At 48.4% G+C, this 18,214-nt stretch overlaps 1 protein-coding gene across 9 annotated transcripts in view; it reads right to left on the reverse strand.

Moving 5' to 3' along the window:
- Positions 1-18,214, reverse strand: part of TNIK (TRAF2 and NCK interacting kinase) — a 152,038-nt gene that overhangs the window by 33,440 nt on the left and 100,384 nt on the right. For 6 of the 9 annotated variants that reach the window (XM_039556896.1, XM_039556897.1, XM_039556892.1 and 3 more), the window contains exons 10-15: positions 15,803-15,978; positions 14,142-14,208; positions 13,113-13,317; positions 4,916-5,026; positions 4,367-4,453; positions 2,884-3,084 (exon numbers count right to left, since the gene is read on the reverse strand). In XM_039556896.1, coding sequence (XP_039412830.1) covers positions 2,884-3,084; positions 4,367-4,453; positions 4,916-5,026; positions 13,113-13,317; positions 14,142-14,208; positions 15,803-15,978 — 847 coding nt within the window. The remainder of the gene's footprint in view (positions 1-2,883; positions 3,085-4,366; positions 4,454-4,915; positions 5,027-13,112; positions 13,318-14,141; positions 14,209-15,802; positions 15,979-18,214) is intronic. The other 3 variants (XM_039556895.1, XM_039556894.1, XM_039556893.1) reach the window with 1 other exon arrangement.

The following is an 18,214-nucleotide window of genomic DNA, read 5'->3' on the forward strand; positions in this document are numbered from 1 at the left end:
GCCGCCATGTGGGAAACGTCTGATTAAACCTGTCCCCTCCTTTCTGCAGGGTCATGTGTGGTATATTCCTGCCCAAACCCATCCTTCAGCTGACCAAGTTGTCCCTGGCTGTCTTCAACACCTTGTTTAGCAAATATTGGTCCCTAACAGAACAGTCAGTAACAGAGGGAGCCGCTAATTACAGGACCACAGCTCAGAGTGTTAATGCCACATCCCTGGCTGGATCACCAGAGGCTCCCAACATGATCTCCAAAACAGCCAAATAGTCCTTGATTATAAGAGATGTGCCTGGATAAACAGGGCAGGTCTGGGACAGCACCAAGCTACATTCCCAAGTTAACTTCCAGTGGATAAGCCTGGACAACAGGAAGATGAGTAGAAGGGGCAGCAGAAGGGAATGTGCATCCATGCATCTTGGCAGGACTATCTGCTCAGACTGTTCCATTTAGCATCAAGAGAAATCCCTGACTGTGCTCTAGGGAAGCTGTGAGAGATGCAGCACAGGCTGGGTCCTCACCCAGAGCTTTGTCATCACCAACAGGCCAGTCCCTTAACAAGGGGATGCAGGGACATGACCACAAGGGGAGAGGCCACAGCCTCACCTTAAAGCTTTATCCCACTTCTGCAGGGTCTTGGGGTCACCCTGTGAAAACAAGTGAGGTGGGAAAATGTGTGCATAAAGGAAAGGTATGAAAAGTAAAGAGGGGCACAGCATGAGGAGGGCTCAGCTATGGTGATCAAGCTCCTGAGAGAGAAGACTTGAGACCAAAAAGCATAAAAACAAGGGCAGTATGGGATATAATGCAAAAACCTCAGGAAATATCCAAATAAGCTTTGCACAGCCTCCAGAAATTGTAGGCTGAGCACCAGACTTGTCTTTTCATTGTTCCCACAGGAAAACAAAGTCTCAGTATTTCTGTTAAATTAGCATGCATGGGTTGGGTATGGAAATTGCTAAACTATAGCAAGACCCATGGTAGGCTCATTAAGTATCAGCACAAATCTATCTGTGGAGCCAGCAAAGGTGGGCCTTCAATATAGGCAGCAAAGTACCTGAATTGTGTTAAAAGTGGGACTAAGCAGAAGATAAAATGGGATGGAGGCAAGAGGAGTCTTTCTGGGAGATTCCCAAGGGGGCTGTGCTGAGGCAGTACATCAAACTACTGCTCCCAACAGCAGAAAGATGCCACAGCTTGCAGCATTTAATTAGAAACCAGAGAGAGTGACACAGGGAACGAATAAATGGTTTGGAGAGCTAATTGGTGGTAGCTGGAGAAGTTCCCCAACAAGAGGAAACCTCACCTTCCCTATGATTTCAGCAAAGGGTAAGAGGCCGTGTTCTGCTGCTCTTAGTCATGTTGTGCAGTTCCCAATGTCCTGCTTCCAGTGACAGCATCAAAAAGATGCCAGCTCCATGAAAGAGAAGAAATGGGCCTTTGTGTTTGAAAGGGAAAGCTAAATCCAGCACTTTTCTCCTTCACCCCAGATAAAAAATAATATTGCTTTTTATGTATCTTTGCTAAAGTTTTGCAGACAGTGCCAGAAGTACTTTAGCTATGTTCTAGAGGGTTTACTTAAAACCAGGCAACGAAAGATAGAGTTTATTCCCTTTTCCCTGCCCACAACCTACTCTCAGCGCTCCAGCAGATGGACAAGAGCGACCCAGTTCCACATAAAGCTGCAGAGGCACCACCCAGGTGGAAGCCTGTCCTGTCAGAGGCAGCTCAGCACATCTGGAACACCTCATCTGCAATCCCACTTATCAAACCTCCTTTTCCACTGGAAGGGCTGGAGAATGATGATGCAACTCCATGAAAATCTATCACCTGGTGCACTGGCACCAAAAGAGACTGAAGACTGAACTGGAAGGCAACGAAAGAAAAATCCAAGAGAGTGTGTAAAGAGGTGAAAAGAAATTTTAGACACCCACATCTATCTCTGTGATGGTTCAGAAAGGCCAAGAACATATCACTGGCCTTTTAGCAACAGGCAGCTGAATTCCTTGAGCATTCAATGCTTGCAGGTATTGTGGATGCAGCTGAGGACTCCCAAGAGGAAAGACCAGCTACATGTTGGATGCACATCACACGTCTGCCAGGACTAAAGGACACCGAGCACTGCTCCTGCTTAGTAGGAGCAACAGGGAAGTTATTAAAATATCTTTCTGCCCAGGAGTAGGGTCACAAAAGTAAACAAAAGAGAACTTTAGAAAAATGAATAGCTAGAGCAGGCACCAGTCCTACTGAAGCCACCACAAAGAGATTAAGGAGAAAGAGTTTGCACATGATCCTGAATCCGCACTGCAGACAATGCATGTCTTAATCTTTTCAAGACTATTCAGAGAAGCAATAATTAATATTCAAGAACTCACAACTATTACAATTCCCTCTTTTTGCCTAAGTGAAAAAATCAGGAAAGAGCAACCCCAAGGGATAGAGCTCTGAGCCTGGAGGGAAAAGCTGTCCAACCCCTGACCATGCGGAATTAGGACTCAGCAAGGAACCCCATGACAACCACCCTCTGCATTCACCCCTGACCCCTGCAGACTTGTGGACATGCCAGGAAGGAGAATGAGGAGATGATCTTTAAGGTCCATTCCAACCCCTTAACATTCTATGATTCTATGTCCACGAGCCCCCATATAGGCTGAACCCCTCCAGGAGGGATCCATTCTCCTCCCCCCTTGCCCTCATGGCAAAACCTCCTTCCCCCCTGCTTGTACAAACACACACACAGACACACTGCACCGAAGTGGGAGCATTCCCAGCACAGCTGATGGCATCTGCTGGATCCTGACCCTGTGGAGCACAACCTGCTGTGTGTGTTTCAGACCCAGCCCTGTGGATGCAGATGAGCACCATCATCCTCCTTGCTCTCCCCTACCTCCTTGGCCCACGCTGGCTTCTCGCTGGCATTTATCCCTTCTTTGTAATGGTAGAGGGGCTTCTTCTCTGCTGGCCTCTGGTCCTGCCTCTGCTGCTGCTGCTGCTGCTGCAGGGACACCAGGTAGTCCCGCTCCTGCTGGAGCTGCCTCTGCAGCCTCTCCGCCTGCCGCTGCTCCTCCAGCTGCTTGCGCTTGTACTCCTGCCCAGGGGAAAACACAGTGACAAGGTGCCCGGCCAGCCTGCAACCTGCAGATTTACCTGTCTGGGTGAACAATGGGGCCTGAGCATCTGAAAGGTTGTTTTCTGGCAGAGCTCACCGATTTGAAAGACTTTGGGGACTGAGCTGTAAAGCATTCCCAAGAAGAGACAGCAGAGCCAACAAATTCAGAGTTGTGACTCTGCCACTGATGCTCTGCAGCCACTGAACTGCCCCGCTTGGTAGGAATGGGGGATGTGAGTGCTGCCTTGTCAGGGAAACCCTGTGAGACCCACTGAGGGATGATGTTTGCTCAGGAGTTACCACTGACTTTGCCCAGGTTTTTCTGGATGGGAAAAACAAACAATTAATTTGATGAGGTGCCAAACATCACCTGGTCAAAATGGAGCTTTGAGTAACCTGGTCTAGTGGAAGGCGTCCCTGCCCATGGCAGGGGGGTTGGAAAGAGATGGTCTCTAAGGTCCCTTCCAACCCAAACCATTCCACGATTTTATGGTCAGACGAAACCCAACTGCAGCCAACTTCTCTGTAGGACCAATTAATTGATCCTGGGAAGAGCCAGACTGCAAAGCCAACTGTGTGATCTTTCTGAATCCCTACAGCTCTATGAGTTTTAAGGAGTAAATAATTTTGAAAAGTCCTTTTAAAAGGCAAGGGCTTGTGTGAGGGTTTTTGTTTTTCCTAAATAAAATAGCAAGACCAAAAAATAATGACCCCTGTAGATTAAAAGGAAAATGCAGCAGGAGTAACAGCTACCAGCACTAAAAAAGATAACTCAAACCCAAATTAAATAAAAAAGAGGACATCTAGAATGCAAACAACACACAAGGGAATAGACAGTGTTCCTGCGAGGAAATTAAAACAAAAGCCTGCATTCAGAACATGAAGAACAGCACGGCAGGGTGGGTTTGATGGATGCAGGCACGCAACAGCTCCAACACACCCCAACATGCTGCAAACAGCCTCCAAAACTTCACAGCAGCAACCAGGGCTGCTCCTCTCACGAGGGCACACATACGCCAATGCCGTGGAGGGGACACAACGAGAGCCGTGCACCAAGAGGGGACCCAGCCCCGAGCAGAACGGGGGATCCAGGCATGCTGCAGCCACGGAGTGGGACAGGAGGCTCCAGGTAGGGGGGTGACAGCAGTGTCCCCCACGTCTGGGCACGGCAGGAGGCACTGGGGGGACACGGGTGTGCGCGGGCACATGCGGACGCGACACGGGCAGAAAGCAGCAAGCGTGGCCGTGGCCTCCCATTTACCAGAAGTAGCGCCTGCTCCTGCAACAACTGCTGCTGCAGGATCTCTAACTGTCTCTGCTCCTCCTCTAACTGTCGCCTGATGTACTCCTGGAGGCACGGGCAGCAAGGATCAAAGGAAAAAGAGAGAGAAGGTAAAAGAGCCAGTATTTCTGGAGAGGAGGAAGAATGAGGTGGGCACCCACATCCGCCCCGCCCAAGTGATCTGATTAGTCAGCCCGGGCACCCTCCATCCCTGCCTGAAGAGCCCAGGGTGTCCACCACTCTACAAGAACGGAAACCACTGGGAAATAGCAAACGTTACCCAAGAATAATAAAAAATCTGACCCCAACAAGCGGGTGTGGAAAACCTGCATCAAGTGCCTTCACATCTGCAGGCCAGCAAGTGGATCCACACAGAAATAAACAACAGCAGTGAAAGCGACACACGCAGTGTTAACAATTAAGCAATTTGCTCTCAAGTGGTAAAAAAATGAGTGTTTACAAGACAATCCCTGATTAGAGGCAGAGGAATCCGTGCTGAAGGCGATGGCCCCACTCCCAGCCCGTTACCTGCTCGTGCTCCGCACGCCGCCGCTCCTCCTCCCGCCGCATCTGCTCCTCGTAGTGCCGGCGCTGCTCCCGCTCCTGCTGCTTCCGCAGCTCCTTCTCCCGCCTCTGTTGCTGTGGGGGGCAGGAGGCACAGGTCAGCATCCCCATTCCTCTCCCCCAGAGCTCAAAAGTCTTTTTTCTCATAAATTTTGGGGTGTCACCTTGCCCACAGACCCAGAGTGCTCCCACCCACCCCTGGAGATGCCCTGCCAGCAGGCTGGTCCATTTGGGTGGTAGAGGGACTCCTTGATCCCACTCCATCTTCACACACTCCGGTGCTTGGCACTGGCTGTGGAGAACCCACAGCATCCTCCCAGCCAGCACCAGATCATGATTTCTTCTCCCACCTGCAGATGAAGCCATGGGGGCAGTTGCATGGTCCCCACGTTCTAGTGTGGCCAGCCAGGGGGTTAATCAGGCCTTGGACACCCGGGAACTGCACGAGCCCATCGCCTACAGGTAACACATCTCAGCCCCAAGCCCACCCATGAGGATGAGGGAGGCAGCCTACGAGAGGGGAATGCTTCCTTCTTAATGTTTGCTGAGACCAGAAACCAACAAAGACTCAAAATCCAAGCGTTTTTCCTTTTTGAAGCACCAAATGAGCAGGATGGGACTTCCCTTGCCATTCTCAGATCATGCCTACCCCACTCCCTCCTGGGTCGCATCCTTGCCTGCTCCACTCTGTAGCACCTTTGCTGACAGCAATCCAGGGAATTTTGGGGTGATGACAACCTACAGCCTGCTGTGACTTATCTTGGGGGCCCTGGGTGACACCTGCAGCCCCCACATGCGTGCTTTTAGCCCAGCCTAACTCCTCCAGCTGCCCAAACCATCCTGGGAGCAGGGGCTGGCAGCTAAGTGCTGCAGTGCTGCACGGGCTGCTCAGCAGGGCAGCCCCTCACCGCAGCACCACAGCCAGCATCGGCAGAGGGCACTCAAATGCCGGGATTGGCTACTGGAGCCGCGCAACCTGCCCTAACTCCATCATCTCCATCATCTCCTGGGTGCAGCCACGCGCCAACGGGAAGGCACCCACTGAAGCAGAAACCTGGCCCTTTTTCCTCCTTTTTTCTCCCTTTCTTTTTTTTTTCTCCCGTTGCCAACACACAGTGGCTGAGCAGACTGCAGTGGGAATGCTGTCACTGGAGAAGCTGGCACTGCCATGCATTCACTAAATCATGGGGAGGGCTGGAGCCAGCAGCTGAAGAGCTGGCTGAGCATTCCAGAGACCAAGAAGCTTCTGTGTGAAACTGCTGCTCTGCAGGAACCTGCACTGTATAGATGGATTTAAAGTCTGTATCTATCCGTAGATACCTATATAGATACTCTATTTTCGTCCATATTCTATGTATTTGTGTCCCTGTGGAGATATACATCTACAGATATCTTTACAGATAGATATCCATAAAGATAAATCTACAGATATTGTAACAAACATTTAAAGACCCCAATGCTCCAATCTCGGCAGGAGCCGCTGCCTGTCCTGCGGCCGCCTCCTCACCCACAGGTAACATCCACAGGGACTCCAATGATTTCCTTCAGCTGCAGCACAGCTTTAGTGCCACCTATAGCCATATTTATCAGAGCTGCTGCACTCGCCTCAGGGAAGGAAAAACTGCATCCAACCTGAAATAACTTGCCAGCTCCAGACACCGGAGTGTCCCACGCCAGGCACAGTCACTCGCGCTGCCCACGTACGCAGGGGACGCGTGTGCTACTCTGTGTGTACGCCTGTCCTCGCTGGGAACAGGGGAATGAATGTGGGCCTGGTTGTAGTTTTTGGAACTCTACACTAGAAATTGCAGAGGGCTCACCACCAGGACACGGTCACTCTGCAGCAGCCTGGTGATACACCGGATTTCTTGGCTTCACCAGCACTCCCTGACCTCCTTAAGTGATAGTCACTTCTACCATGACCTCTGATGCACAGATCTTCAAACTAATGTGCTGAATAAATGTTACCCTGAGCTTCCAATCACAGTTGTGTCACACTGGTTTTGGGGTGGGTTTTAATGGCTAGGGTTTTTTTAGTTAAACTATCACGCTGCTGAATAAAACACATAACGCTTGTGTAGGCTGGGCTTGGCTGGCAGGAGGCAAGGCCCCAAATACCACAGCTATTTCTTAAATAAAAATCACCCAAATGGTCTTTATTTCCCATCTAGTAGGTGAACAAATCCAAATCCTTCCAAAGAAGGAGGCAAAAGAGATTTTCTTAAGGAGGGAGTAGCACACCATCCTTCCTGGGTACCATGTGCCCCAGCGAGGTGCCCCACTTCTCGCTTCTCTCCTTCAAGTCAGCATCTCGCCATCAGCCTCCTAAAAGCCTATTTAACTCAAGGAATGAGAATAGAGGCCCACAGGTACCACTTTCTTTCAAACCTGGGCCTGATGCTCCTGTGGATACTTAAAAGCCCTCTGCACCCTGCTGCAGCCAGGCTCTTGGGGCTCAGGCTGTGAGCAGGATCCAACACACACATTTATAGAGGCCAGGAGTGCAGCACTTCCCTCCAGCTCCACAGCACATTTGTCAGGTCACATTATAAGCAAGTCATTTGTCACGGTCGCATTACCAGCACCTTCAGCTGAACACTGCAGCCCAGCAGAGCGGGGCTGCATCAGCTGCCTTCCCCGCATGGGCCTGTTGCAGCAGCTGGCAAACATCTGGAGAGGACCTGGCACTGCAGCGGGCAAAGCCTCCAGCAATGCCCCTGTCTCCCCTGTAGGTCTGAGCAGCACTAGGATGAGGGGGACCCTTTTTGAAGCAGGGATTTGGATCAGGGAGATGCAGCTGAAAACAACTGCACGTAGAAACTGAAGAAAAAAAAAAGGAAAGATTCAAAGATCTCTCTTTCCTTGACTTCTTTTCTCCTTGTTTCTTGCCCTCCCTCTCCCACTGCAAGAGCACACTTCCCACATTTCTCCAAGCTTGAAACTACTGTGTGTATTTACACTATCCAGATCCATTATTCATGCAAGGAAAGAGCACCAATTAATTAGGACTGCATTTATATAACTCTGCAGGTAAAGCTATATGTAGCCGCTTGTAAGCCAGAATGGGATCTTATTTGCGCTGCACCAGATATGACAGGTTTTAAATATTGATGAGAGAAGACACATGAAGGCAAAACCTCTGGTGGGAAGGGCCTTGGAGGCCTGGCATGAAACAAGGACTTCAAAGAGCAAGCTCACTTTGCTAGATCAGACACATCCTGGGCTACGAGCAACGAGTGAGCTGCCGCCACCCCTCGAACCCTGTGAGCTTGGAGAGCCACTGACACTTGCAAGAAGAAGCTCCTGGAAACGCTGGCTTGCTGCTCCCAAACACCAGCATGAGCCAGGAAAGAAGTGGAAGGGGAATTCCAAGTGACAAATGAAAACAAATATTCTAGGTGGTTGCGTTGTTGTGACAGGCTCATTTATCTGAGCCACCAGGGAAAGGGCGACTGTGGCTGGAACATCATCTTTCCTGACAGACCAAGCACTGGAGCATGGAGAGGTATTTCCCACTGGTAGAGAAACTGGGTCAGAACTTCCCACCATGGCAAACAGGGATCTGATTTGCTCTGAACCACTGCAGAGCTTTTACTAGGGATCACTATGAAGGGATGCCCCATGCAGGAAAAATCTCATGCGTCAGAAACTATGAGCCCTACATGCTTCCTGACCAAAGAAAAATGAGAGAGACATGAGGTTTAGATCATACCCGTACTACAGGAGCTGCTGTAACACAGCTCTCCTTGGAAATGGGTGCAGGAATGCTGCTGGGACCACTGCAGTGTCCCCACGTACCATGCAACTGTGACGGGGCTGTCATCTTAATGACAAGGTTCCTACAAGCTATAGGACACCTGCACATGCAGAAGAAAACAACACACCACCATTTTAGATAACCTAAATTTATCTATAATTAATTGCTGAATTTTTTTTGCATTGCTTTTTAAGAGCTTTAAGTCGATGATCTTCTGCTGATTAACATTTACAGGAGCTTCAGCAATTTTTTATCCCTTGAACATCCAGCTCTCTAAGTGCACTAACTGAAACCTCACATGCAAACAGCAAGATGCTTAGGTTTGCCTTGTACATTCCCTGTAAAGATCTGACCTTCATTTTATACCTAGAAAGGAAAAAAATCCACAACATGGCAGAAAAATGAGGTTATATAAAGCCCTCTGACTCCATCTGCCCACTGCTGCCAAGGGGTCTGCACAGAGATTTGTCTTGCAGGATCCCTAAAGCTCCTGACCCCAGGATGTGTTATTCCTACAGCTCAGCTGGAGTTTTGCTGGTTAAACGAGTGCATCAAGGCTCATTCTGTGCCAGCAACAAATGGAAGGCTGATTAGGGAACTATATATATCTAATATATGTATATATAGGGAAAAATTAAAATATATTCATGTCTATTCACCCTTCTGGATGACACAAACATTTTCTGCAGTGCTGTTGGATCTATTGATATTTAATTCTCAAATTTGAGGGTTAGTTCTGGTGCACATTTTGAATTCATGAGACCAACTTTGTGCATGAGGGAAAACAAAGCTGCAACGCTGCTCCCATGAAAGTCCTGGTTTCAAAACTAGCTTGGGCCTTTTTACTTCCACTGCAATTAAAGACAGCTGCAAATCTAAATCTCTTTGGCTGCCTGAAAGAAGATTCAGCCTCAGAGAAGGAAATTGGTCAGCTTCTGAAAAAGGAGGCCCAAGTGTCCAACAGATGCAAGGAGACACGCAAAGGATGGCAGCACGTCTTGGGGGCACCAAGAAGTGCATAAGAAGAGCACCAGAAGATTTCCTCACTTGACTTTTTTCTATATGCATTTGATGTTATTGTTGGAGCAACATCAGGAGATGGTGGATTTCCTGAAAAAAGCCCTAACACGGGAGGTACTTTGTGAGACGTTCAGAAATCCCCATTTAGAAAGATCAAGGTGACAGAAAAAATGAGATTCCTTCATTTTGAGCTCTGCTAGATGAGACATGAGAAAGGGCTGGAGCTCTACCCCTGCCAGTATTTCAAGACAGCATTGGAAAACCACCAAACCTCCTGAAGGCCTGCACTGACAGAGGAATGGGCCAGTTATCCCACTAACAGGCCTTTCTTCAGCTCTTTTGCTGGGCATCTCCAGTACAAATTAACTCCAGCCATTTCTGAGCCTGGCATCCTAAGTCAATCCTTTTGGAGCTGCACTTGGGCCCAAATGCCAACTCATTCCCTCAGCCTGGACACCTCCATGACATCTTATGATGAGTAGGAGCTCTTTCTGTAAACACAGCAATATGTTTGGCAGCTTGAACAGGCTGACTTAGGAGACCCAAAAGCCACCAGCTCCAAGGGTTTATTTGTCCCGGCTGCTCTACTGGGTTTTAAAGGTCAAATTTATTTTGAAAACACAGTAATCTGAGTCTTCCACTGGTCTCTCCTCCCAGAGATCTGCTTGTACAGTACAGTCTGCTGGAGGCACACCCCATCTTAGTCAGACCATAAAGTAGCATGGAAGAAATCCTGCTCCCATTAACCAAAATAAATCCATGGCCAAGAGTCATCAACAATAGTTAGTGCAAAGCTGGTGTAGGAAAAAGCAGAGAGGCCTGGCAGGAGCAGCCTGGCTGCTGCTGGAGCCTTTGGGTGCTGCTGGGATGGGTACGAGTGCTGGAGCAGCACTCCACATCCATGGAGTGTGCTGGGAGCCTCGGGGCAGACACATCCAACTCAGCACAGCTGTGACAGCTGCTGTTGGCTACCTCTGTCTGGCCATCAGATGCTTCCTGCCCCAAAATATCCGGGAAGAGCAAAGACCAAGGTATATCCCTGCAGCAGCGATGAAACTTCATTTGCTGATCTCTGCATTTACAGATTTTCTGGTTTTGAAGATTCAGGGCACCTTGCAGCTGGCAAAGCCACAGCCAGCCGTGCTGGGGAGCATCTGTTCTCACCACTGCCACAGCCCACCACGTTTGCAACAGAAGGTCTGCACCTCTTTCAAGGACTCCTGCTTTAATCCTCACCATAGCAACTCAGCTGTTTCTTGCCCGCCGCGCAAACGGTGTCTAATAGAGAACAGAGCTCATTTTACTCTGTGGCTGGATGCAGGTGAAGCTAAACCTGGACAGATGGACCTGAGGAAATGGGCACTTGAGAAGATGGGGCCACCACAGCTGCCAGCTGGCCCCAGCATCTGCCCTGATCCTGGCTGAGTCCATGGGACTGATTGCATCAGGGGGGCAGAGGATGCTCTTCAACTACAGCCCCCCTGCCTTTCCCCACTCCTCTGACATGGCAGGAGCTTGCAAACACCTCTCAGCCAGCTTTGCTCCAGCACATCTCCTTTTCAAATGAGGTCCAAAAGCTGTAAGCCATATGGGAAGAAGGCAATGGGTGAAGAGCCCAATGGGGCTGTTCAGAGCCACTAGAAAAGGCGTTGGGCTTTAATCCTGGCTATGGTGGCATTAACTTTTAATTACCTGGGGACAGAACAGAAGGGAGCTGGCAGAGCCCAGGGGACTGAGCACAGCCCAGCCCAGCAAGGCAGCAACTCTCTAGCTCAGGGCAGAGCTCACCAGCTTAGCAAAGGGATTAGTCCTCCATTCAAAACCTGCCTGGGAAGCAGCAAAGAGAGAACAATTTTCTTCTATGTGAAGAGAACATATTAATACACCAGCAAGCATTGTGTTCATTACAGGATTGCAGCTAATCTGGTGTCTGCTTTTATTCTGCTGTTGTTCTGCTCCTGTACTGCTTGCAGCAAGCAGGCTGGGACAAAGGCAGAGCCAGGCTTCCTTACAACAGTCCTCACAAACATCCACTGGGGCAGGGGATTTTGGGGTGCATCTATGTGCAAACCATGTCCTCTCTCAAAGCAGCTTGCCAGCCTTGGGAAGGGCGCAGGGCTCTAGCAAAGCCTGACCTACAAAGTACTGAACACGCTGTGCTCTGATAACATGACAGACCTACATACTTACCAGACTGAAAAAATGCTTTGCCTGGGATTTGCCTGTGTTGATTTTTGCCCTGGAGGAGCTCAGAGGACCACCTCGAAGAGGACCCATATCATCACCATCAGCTGCCTGAAATTCCTTCCTGTCTGTGCCCCTGGCCTGAGGCATTACCCAGTACAGGGAGAGATTGGTGACCAGAGTAACAGACCTCTGGCTAGTGGAAATTAAGGGGGTGGATGTTCTAATAGTCCATTCACTGAAAAAATCCTTTTATCAGACATATAGGTGACCTCTTCAGAAAGCTAACTGAATGACCCTCAACATATGAACCCTTCAATGAGTCACTTGGGCTGAGTTCAGAGCAAGGCAATGAGTGTCTGTGCAAAACTCCATCAAAAAACCCAAGAGGTGGGGAAAAGCCCCTTTATTTTTTGGTGAACTTCTTCAATACAAGAACCAGGAGCTAAAGCAAAAGCAAGCACTTCCTCCAGAGCACGTGGCCAGGCTGAGCAGCTCAGGGACACCCAAAGCCACACAGTCAAATCCTGCAGCTGGATTTTAAATGGGGTGGATAATTTTATGACCAATTGCATTTGTGGCTGGTATGTTAAGACAAGGGTAATGAAATCTTATCCTTTGGGGCACATACGGATCATTGCACAAGTCAGGCAGGCATCTGCCCCTCCCCTGCAAGTGGAATTGTAATTGGCAGGGACTGTAAGGACTGAAGTTGAAATTAGGGATTAAATGGGACACAAACGGCACATGGATCCAGGGATAGGGAAAATGGAGCTTTTCAGCTTCTTCAACTGTAACAGGCCACAGGAGCAAATAATGATCATGAACTTGACAGATGCTGGACCAGTATGAGTTCTGCCCACCTTGACTGAATACAGCTGTCACCCCAATCATGGGCTAACTCTGCTCAGTAGTTCCAGGGACCCCTTTAGGTTTGGTATTCCAAGGGCTTATTTATAGCAAACCAGTTCTATTACCTTCACAAAAGTTGGCAACACTTGCTATGGTGAGGAGAGTGGCTGGAGGTGGCTATGCCAAAAGGATGAGCAGAGGGGCTTGACCAGTGTAACAAAATGTTCAGGGTTACTGACTAGAGAGGTCAGGACATGACCTTAAAACCAGGCTGAGAACAGTCCCTCGGGACTTGCCTCCAGAAATCCTGCTGCTCCACCCAAAACCAGCTCGGCCCTGGCCAGTTACCTCCTCCAGCCTTCGCCTCTGCTCCTTCTGCTCCTCGATCCGCTTCTGCCGCTCGGCCAAGAGCTGCCGCTTGTGCTCCTCGTTCTCGCGCTGCTGCTGCTCCAGCTGCTGCCGGCGCAGCGCCTCCGAGCGCTCCTTGTTGGCCAGCTGCAGCCGCAGGAAATCCCGCCTCAGCGTCGACTCCCCGGGCAGGTTCAGGATGGAGCTGCACACAGGAGAAGCATCAGAGAAGATCCCCTCCATGCAGCCTTGAACTTCTTGCCTCTGTGTCATTTCCCAGCGTGGACCCTCCCCCCTCCATCCCAACAGCATCCGAACACCTGACGGAGCTTGGGCAGCGGCGGATGGAGGGATGGGGGCCTGCAAGTGCCAGGCCAGGGTGGCAGAGCTCTGTTCATGGCTCACCAGTCATCTACTCACTGTAAATGGAAAGGTTTCCTTTACATTAAGTTTCTAACCAAAGCCTCTGGTGCTGCAGTGGCTGGCACACACTATATTTAGCTGTGCACAAAGCACATTTAGCATGAATCATTGCCAGCTATTAAAATACTACATTATCTCAGTGAAATAATGGAATAACCTGATACTAATTACAATGGCTCTGAAAAATGCCACCAAAGAAAGTTCCAGCCCCACAGGGCTTGCGGCAGCACCAGGGAGGTTTCATGGTGAAAAATTATACAGAAACATAGAGTCGCACTTGGATGTAAGGAACCACATTTTAAAGAGGTTTTTAATTTCACCTCACATTTTTCCACATCTCAATATCCACATTCCCATGACAGCACCATGCTGTGCTGCAGATCCCACAGGCAATGGGGTTTTGTTCCCCATCTTTTGGTTAAGGTGATCCAGAGCATCAGTTTATACCCATGCACCAGCTGGCAGCGAGAACATCCTCTGTTCTGCCAGGGAACAGGACTCAATGCTCAGACTGTCCTTTTTCCATTTTCACTTCATATGAGCCCATAATCCAAACTGATTTTATATAGAGCTAAAGGGATGTACAAATGAAATGCTGATTCTTACCTCGGCTCTCCAGAGTCATTTTCTTCCTCCTCCTCCTCACTTCCACTGTACTCGTACTCTGTCTCATCTAGGAACAGAATTGCTCATCAGTGCCCTTTGCTGGACTCATTTGTTTTTCCAGTGGCTGAAAACCCCAGAGCTCTGAAGGCAGAACAGCCAACTCTCTTTACCTCGCATGACCAAGAATAAGCAGCATTACTGCTCTATATTTTCTGGTTTTATGGGGGCCACAAATCCAGGGAAGCAGCAGCACAGTGGGCAACAGCCCTGACAGCCACAGCCCCTTGATATAGAGATGGGGAAGTCCATGAAATAAGAATTTATCCCCATATGACAGTGAGTGACCCCCTTCTTCAGGGTGGTTCTGCAACGGGAGGTGCCCCACCAGCTATTGGAGCCGCAGTCACAGGATGGTGGGATTCAACCAAGGCTCTGAAGGCACCAGCTCCTCTTTCCCTAAACATGGGCTCTTCCTATGCAAATCCATGTAATTTCCAGACAATGAAGATATCTACATAAAAGCTCACTGCAATGTTGTGTTACATACTGCAATTTCTGTTGGGATATCATCCTTATCGGATGAAGAGAATTATAGCCAAAGAAAGGCTCACATTTATCCAATTACTCTCCATCTCTAGGGTCCAACCTTCATTTGCCAGACTAAACACATTTAATACTTCACTGGGATCCCATTTTATTGTTTTGATTGTAGTGAAATCTATTACAAGGGGCTGGAAGGTACGCATGAAAAATTAATTCTGCTACCAATAAGAAGAGAAATAGCAATGTATTAATTTGCTGGATTCTACAAATGAGCTTTCAAATTAAAATTCAGTTCACAAGCAGCTGAATACTTTAACAAGTTTCTTCTGCTATCTGATCTTTCTTGCAGAGGACTTTGATAGGGCCTGGAGAGTTCACTGAAAACATTCAGTTTAATAGGTTATTCCTAGTCAGAGGAATTGCTTTGGGGCAAGGGTCTTATCTGGATGTTCGTTTGCACAGCCCTGCTCATCGCTGGTGCTGCAGGGATGTCACGTAGATCAACACACTTAGCATGAAATACGTGAGCTGGGGAAAATTCGGCTTAGCAGCTTTACCCTCCCACACGCCAGCACGGATCTATGCAAACGTAAATTTTATACACATGCTTTAATGAATCAAAGCTTAGATGTTCCTTGTGGAAATTACCACCTGGGCTAAAAAAAGACACCATTTTTCATTAGGAAAAAACCAGTATTTAAAAACACTGATTAACTCTAATGATAGTCACCTGTCTGCTTTGCATAACACCCATTGTTTAGTTATGGGTATTTATTTTCATTTCAATGACTGAGAGGAATCAAACCAAACAAAACAATCTGACCCCAAAACCACAGGAAGTGTGGTCACACAGAGGATCACACCTATTGAACTCAACCAGATTGCAAAGAAACTCACCCATCTGAGTGAGGGGTACTGGTACTGAGACCATGGGCAACCCAGTCCTCTCTGCCTTCCCTCTTTTACCCACATGGATGTGCCTTGGTCTGCACTAGCGATCCCCAAGCACATGGAAGAGGTCATGGATTGCCCAGACAGGGATGCCTGAGCACATGGCAGAGGTCAAGGATTGCTCAGAGTGCTGCTTCTCCACTAACCCTCCTCTCTTCTCCACTGACCTTTCTCTCCTCGCTTCTTTTTAGTCCTGTCGATGTGGTCCTTGAGCTGGATGCGGACCTGCCTCTCGTTGGGCTGGTCTCGGATGAAGGGGTGCTTCATCAGCTGCTCCGTGGTTGGTCTCTGGCTGTGGTTCTTCACTAGGCAGCTCTCAATGAAGGATTGAAACTTTTTAGACCTGGTCAAGAACAGGGAAGGAAGGTACAGAATCAACAGGTAAATGTATTGATTCTCATGTTAGAAAGTGAAAAAAAACTTGGTGGTGTTTGAGAAGATTTTGCTCAGTTCTTGCTCATCATCCCAGAAAGCTGGGAACCATCAGTATGACCAGAGAACCACCAAAGCCAGATGTCACCAGTGGCAACCAAGAAAAAGCAAGGGAGTGCTCCTCCTCCTTTCCCTCTGAACCTGTGAAACTGCAGGTAGAAACGAGATACAATGCGCACAGGTATAAACACAGTGCCTGAGTGGATTGTTTCGGGCAGTGTTTCAGGAGATGAATCTTTGTGAAGATGAGTGCGACACGCTAGGTTAATTTTTTTTTTTTAGATTTAAGTCCCAACAGTGCAGGGCTGGGTCAAGCTCAGGCAACCTCTGGGCGATGCTGCTGCCTGCAGCTCTTCCCTGCTCTCTCAGCAGCATCACAACCCACCAGGTCCAGGGGGCCACCAAGCCCCTGATCCAAGAAACTGGGACATGCTCTTTTGATAGAGATGGGAACAGAGCCCTGCCCTCCTCACAGCCTCCCTGCCCACAAAGCTACATTCAACCTCAGCTAAAACAGTTTCAGCCAAATCTTTAATAAACAAATTTGTCTTAGTCTCAAGTGCTGCATATCCAAAGTTTTCCTGGAACTAATTTCACCACATTATAAACTCAAGAGAATGGGGATTTACAAGAAAGGAAGATGTTGACAGGCTACTGTAGTCTGTGTTGCTTTAGCAAATAAGAAAATGAATATAAATTAATGTCAGAAGCCAAAAGATACTACAGAATTGCATTAGTAGTAAAACAATAAGCTTTCAGGGATTTTACTTTTAAGCTGTGAGACTAGAAGTGATTTAACTTTTAAGTGCTAATCCATACAAATTCAGATGCAAAAATAAAATATGCTAGTGGATCCAATTAAATCTTCCCTCCAGCTTTGCTAATGAGCAAATCTGCCTTCTCCACCTTGCCCTGAGAAGTGCAGTGTTCTCAGTGTACCCAGAAGGGAAAATCAATGTGATACTCAAAAAAAAATCCACCTCTAAAATATGATTCTCCCTTGTTGGTGTGAAGCTGGAGAGACTCCAGTCCTGGATGTGTGGTCCAGAGCATATGGAAATACAGTACAGGTGAAGTAGCTAAAAGGTTTTCCTCCTGGAAGTGCTGGGATGGGGGTCCCAGTGCCCCGTGATGCCCTAAGACACCTTTGGTGCCTGAGCAGCTATGGACAGGGATTTCCTGTCCACTTTCCAGCTCAGGCCACGGGATTTCCCAAAAATCTTCCTCTCTAAACAAGCCAGCCTGTCCAGTGGCACAGTTCAGCCCTCACTGGAGCAGAACACCAGTTTCTCCCTGGCCCTGATCCAGGAGAACTCCACCACAATTTTCATCCCCTCCCCAGGCCCAGGTCAGCCCACCTTCCTGAAGCACACACTCCTCCAGCTCCTGGGGTTTGTAAAGCTTAAATCAATGTTTGCAAAGTCTTTGCAGCTGCTTGGATGAAAAGTGGTATCACAGTGCAAATATCACCTCATTAACAAAGAGGTTTCATGTCTTTTACAAGGCAGGGCTAGAAAAGGTTTATGGGAACAAAATCACTAAAGTTTGAGTTCATTTTGCCTGCAAACAGGGGAGGAAGAAAATAAAGCTTCATTGCTGGCTGGCTTTAATTGGGAAAGAAAATGATACACCAACGACTTTAATTTCAGAGGAACACAGCACTATTTTAAAAGCTAGTTTGAGGATTTAGCAAGCAACAAAATTATTTTCCTCTCTGCAATTTTTAATTCAGGACAGGCTCCCATGCCATGTTCCCTCTTGGCTTTCCTGACTTACCCTCAAAGGTGCTGGAGTCCCTTCACTACTTTTACGTGTAAGGAAAAAGATGGTCTGCCCATGTGGTGTACTTTTATTTACGTGTTGCTGTGCACAAAAGCAAGGACAAACTCAAGGTTCAAGTTGAACCTTTCTCCATTTTGCTTTGCTCTTGTGACCTGTGCTTGTGAAAGTCAGCCCACTGACTGCCAGGGAGCCACCCCAAAAGCCTGGTCAAACACCTCCATTCTTCCTTGGACGGGCTTGCAGAATTCCAGGACCCATTCTGGCAAGGTCCAAAACCTCCAGCTGAGAAATGAGCCAAGGACAACAAATCTGCCCAGTGACACATTGAAAATGCCATAAAAATTTGCTTTCAAGGAGTTGGTGGA

Source organism: Corvus cornix, chromosome 9 (genome assembly GCF_000738735.6).
Source record: "Corvus cornix cornix isolate S_Up_H32 chromosome 9, ASM73873v5, whole genome shotgun sequence".
Taxonomy (NCBI): domain Eukaryota; kingdom Metazoa; phylum Chordata; class Aves; order Passeriformes; family Corvidae; genus Corvus; species Corvus cornix.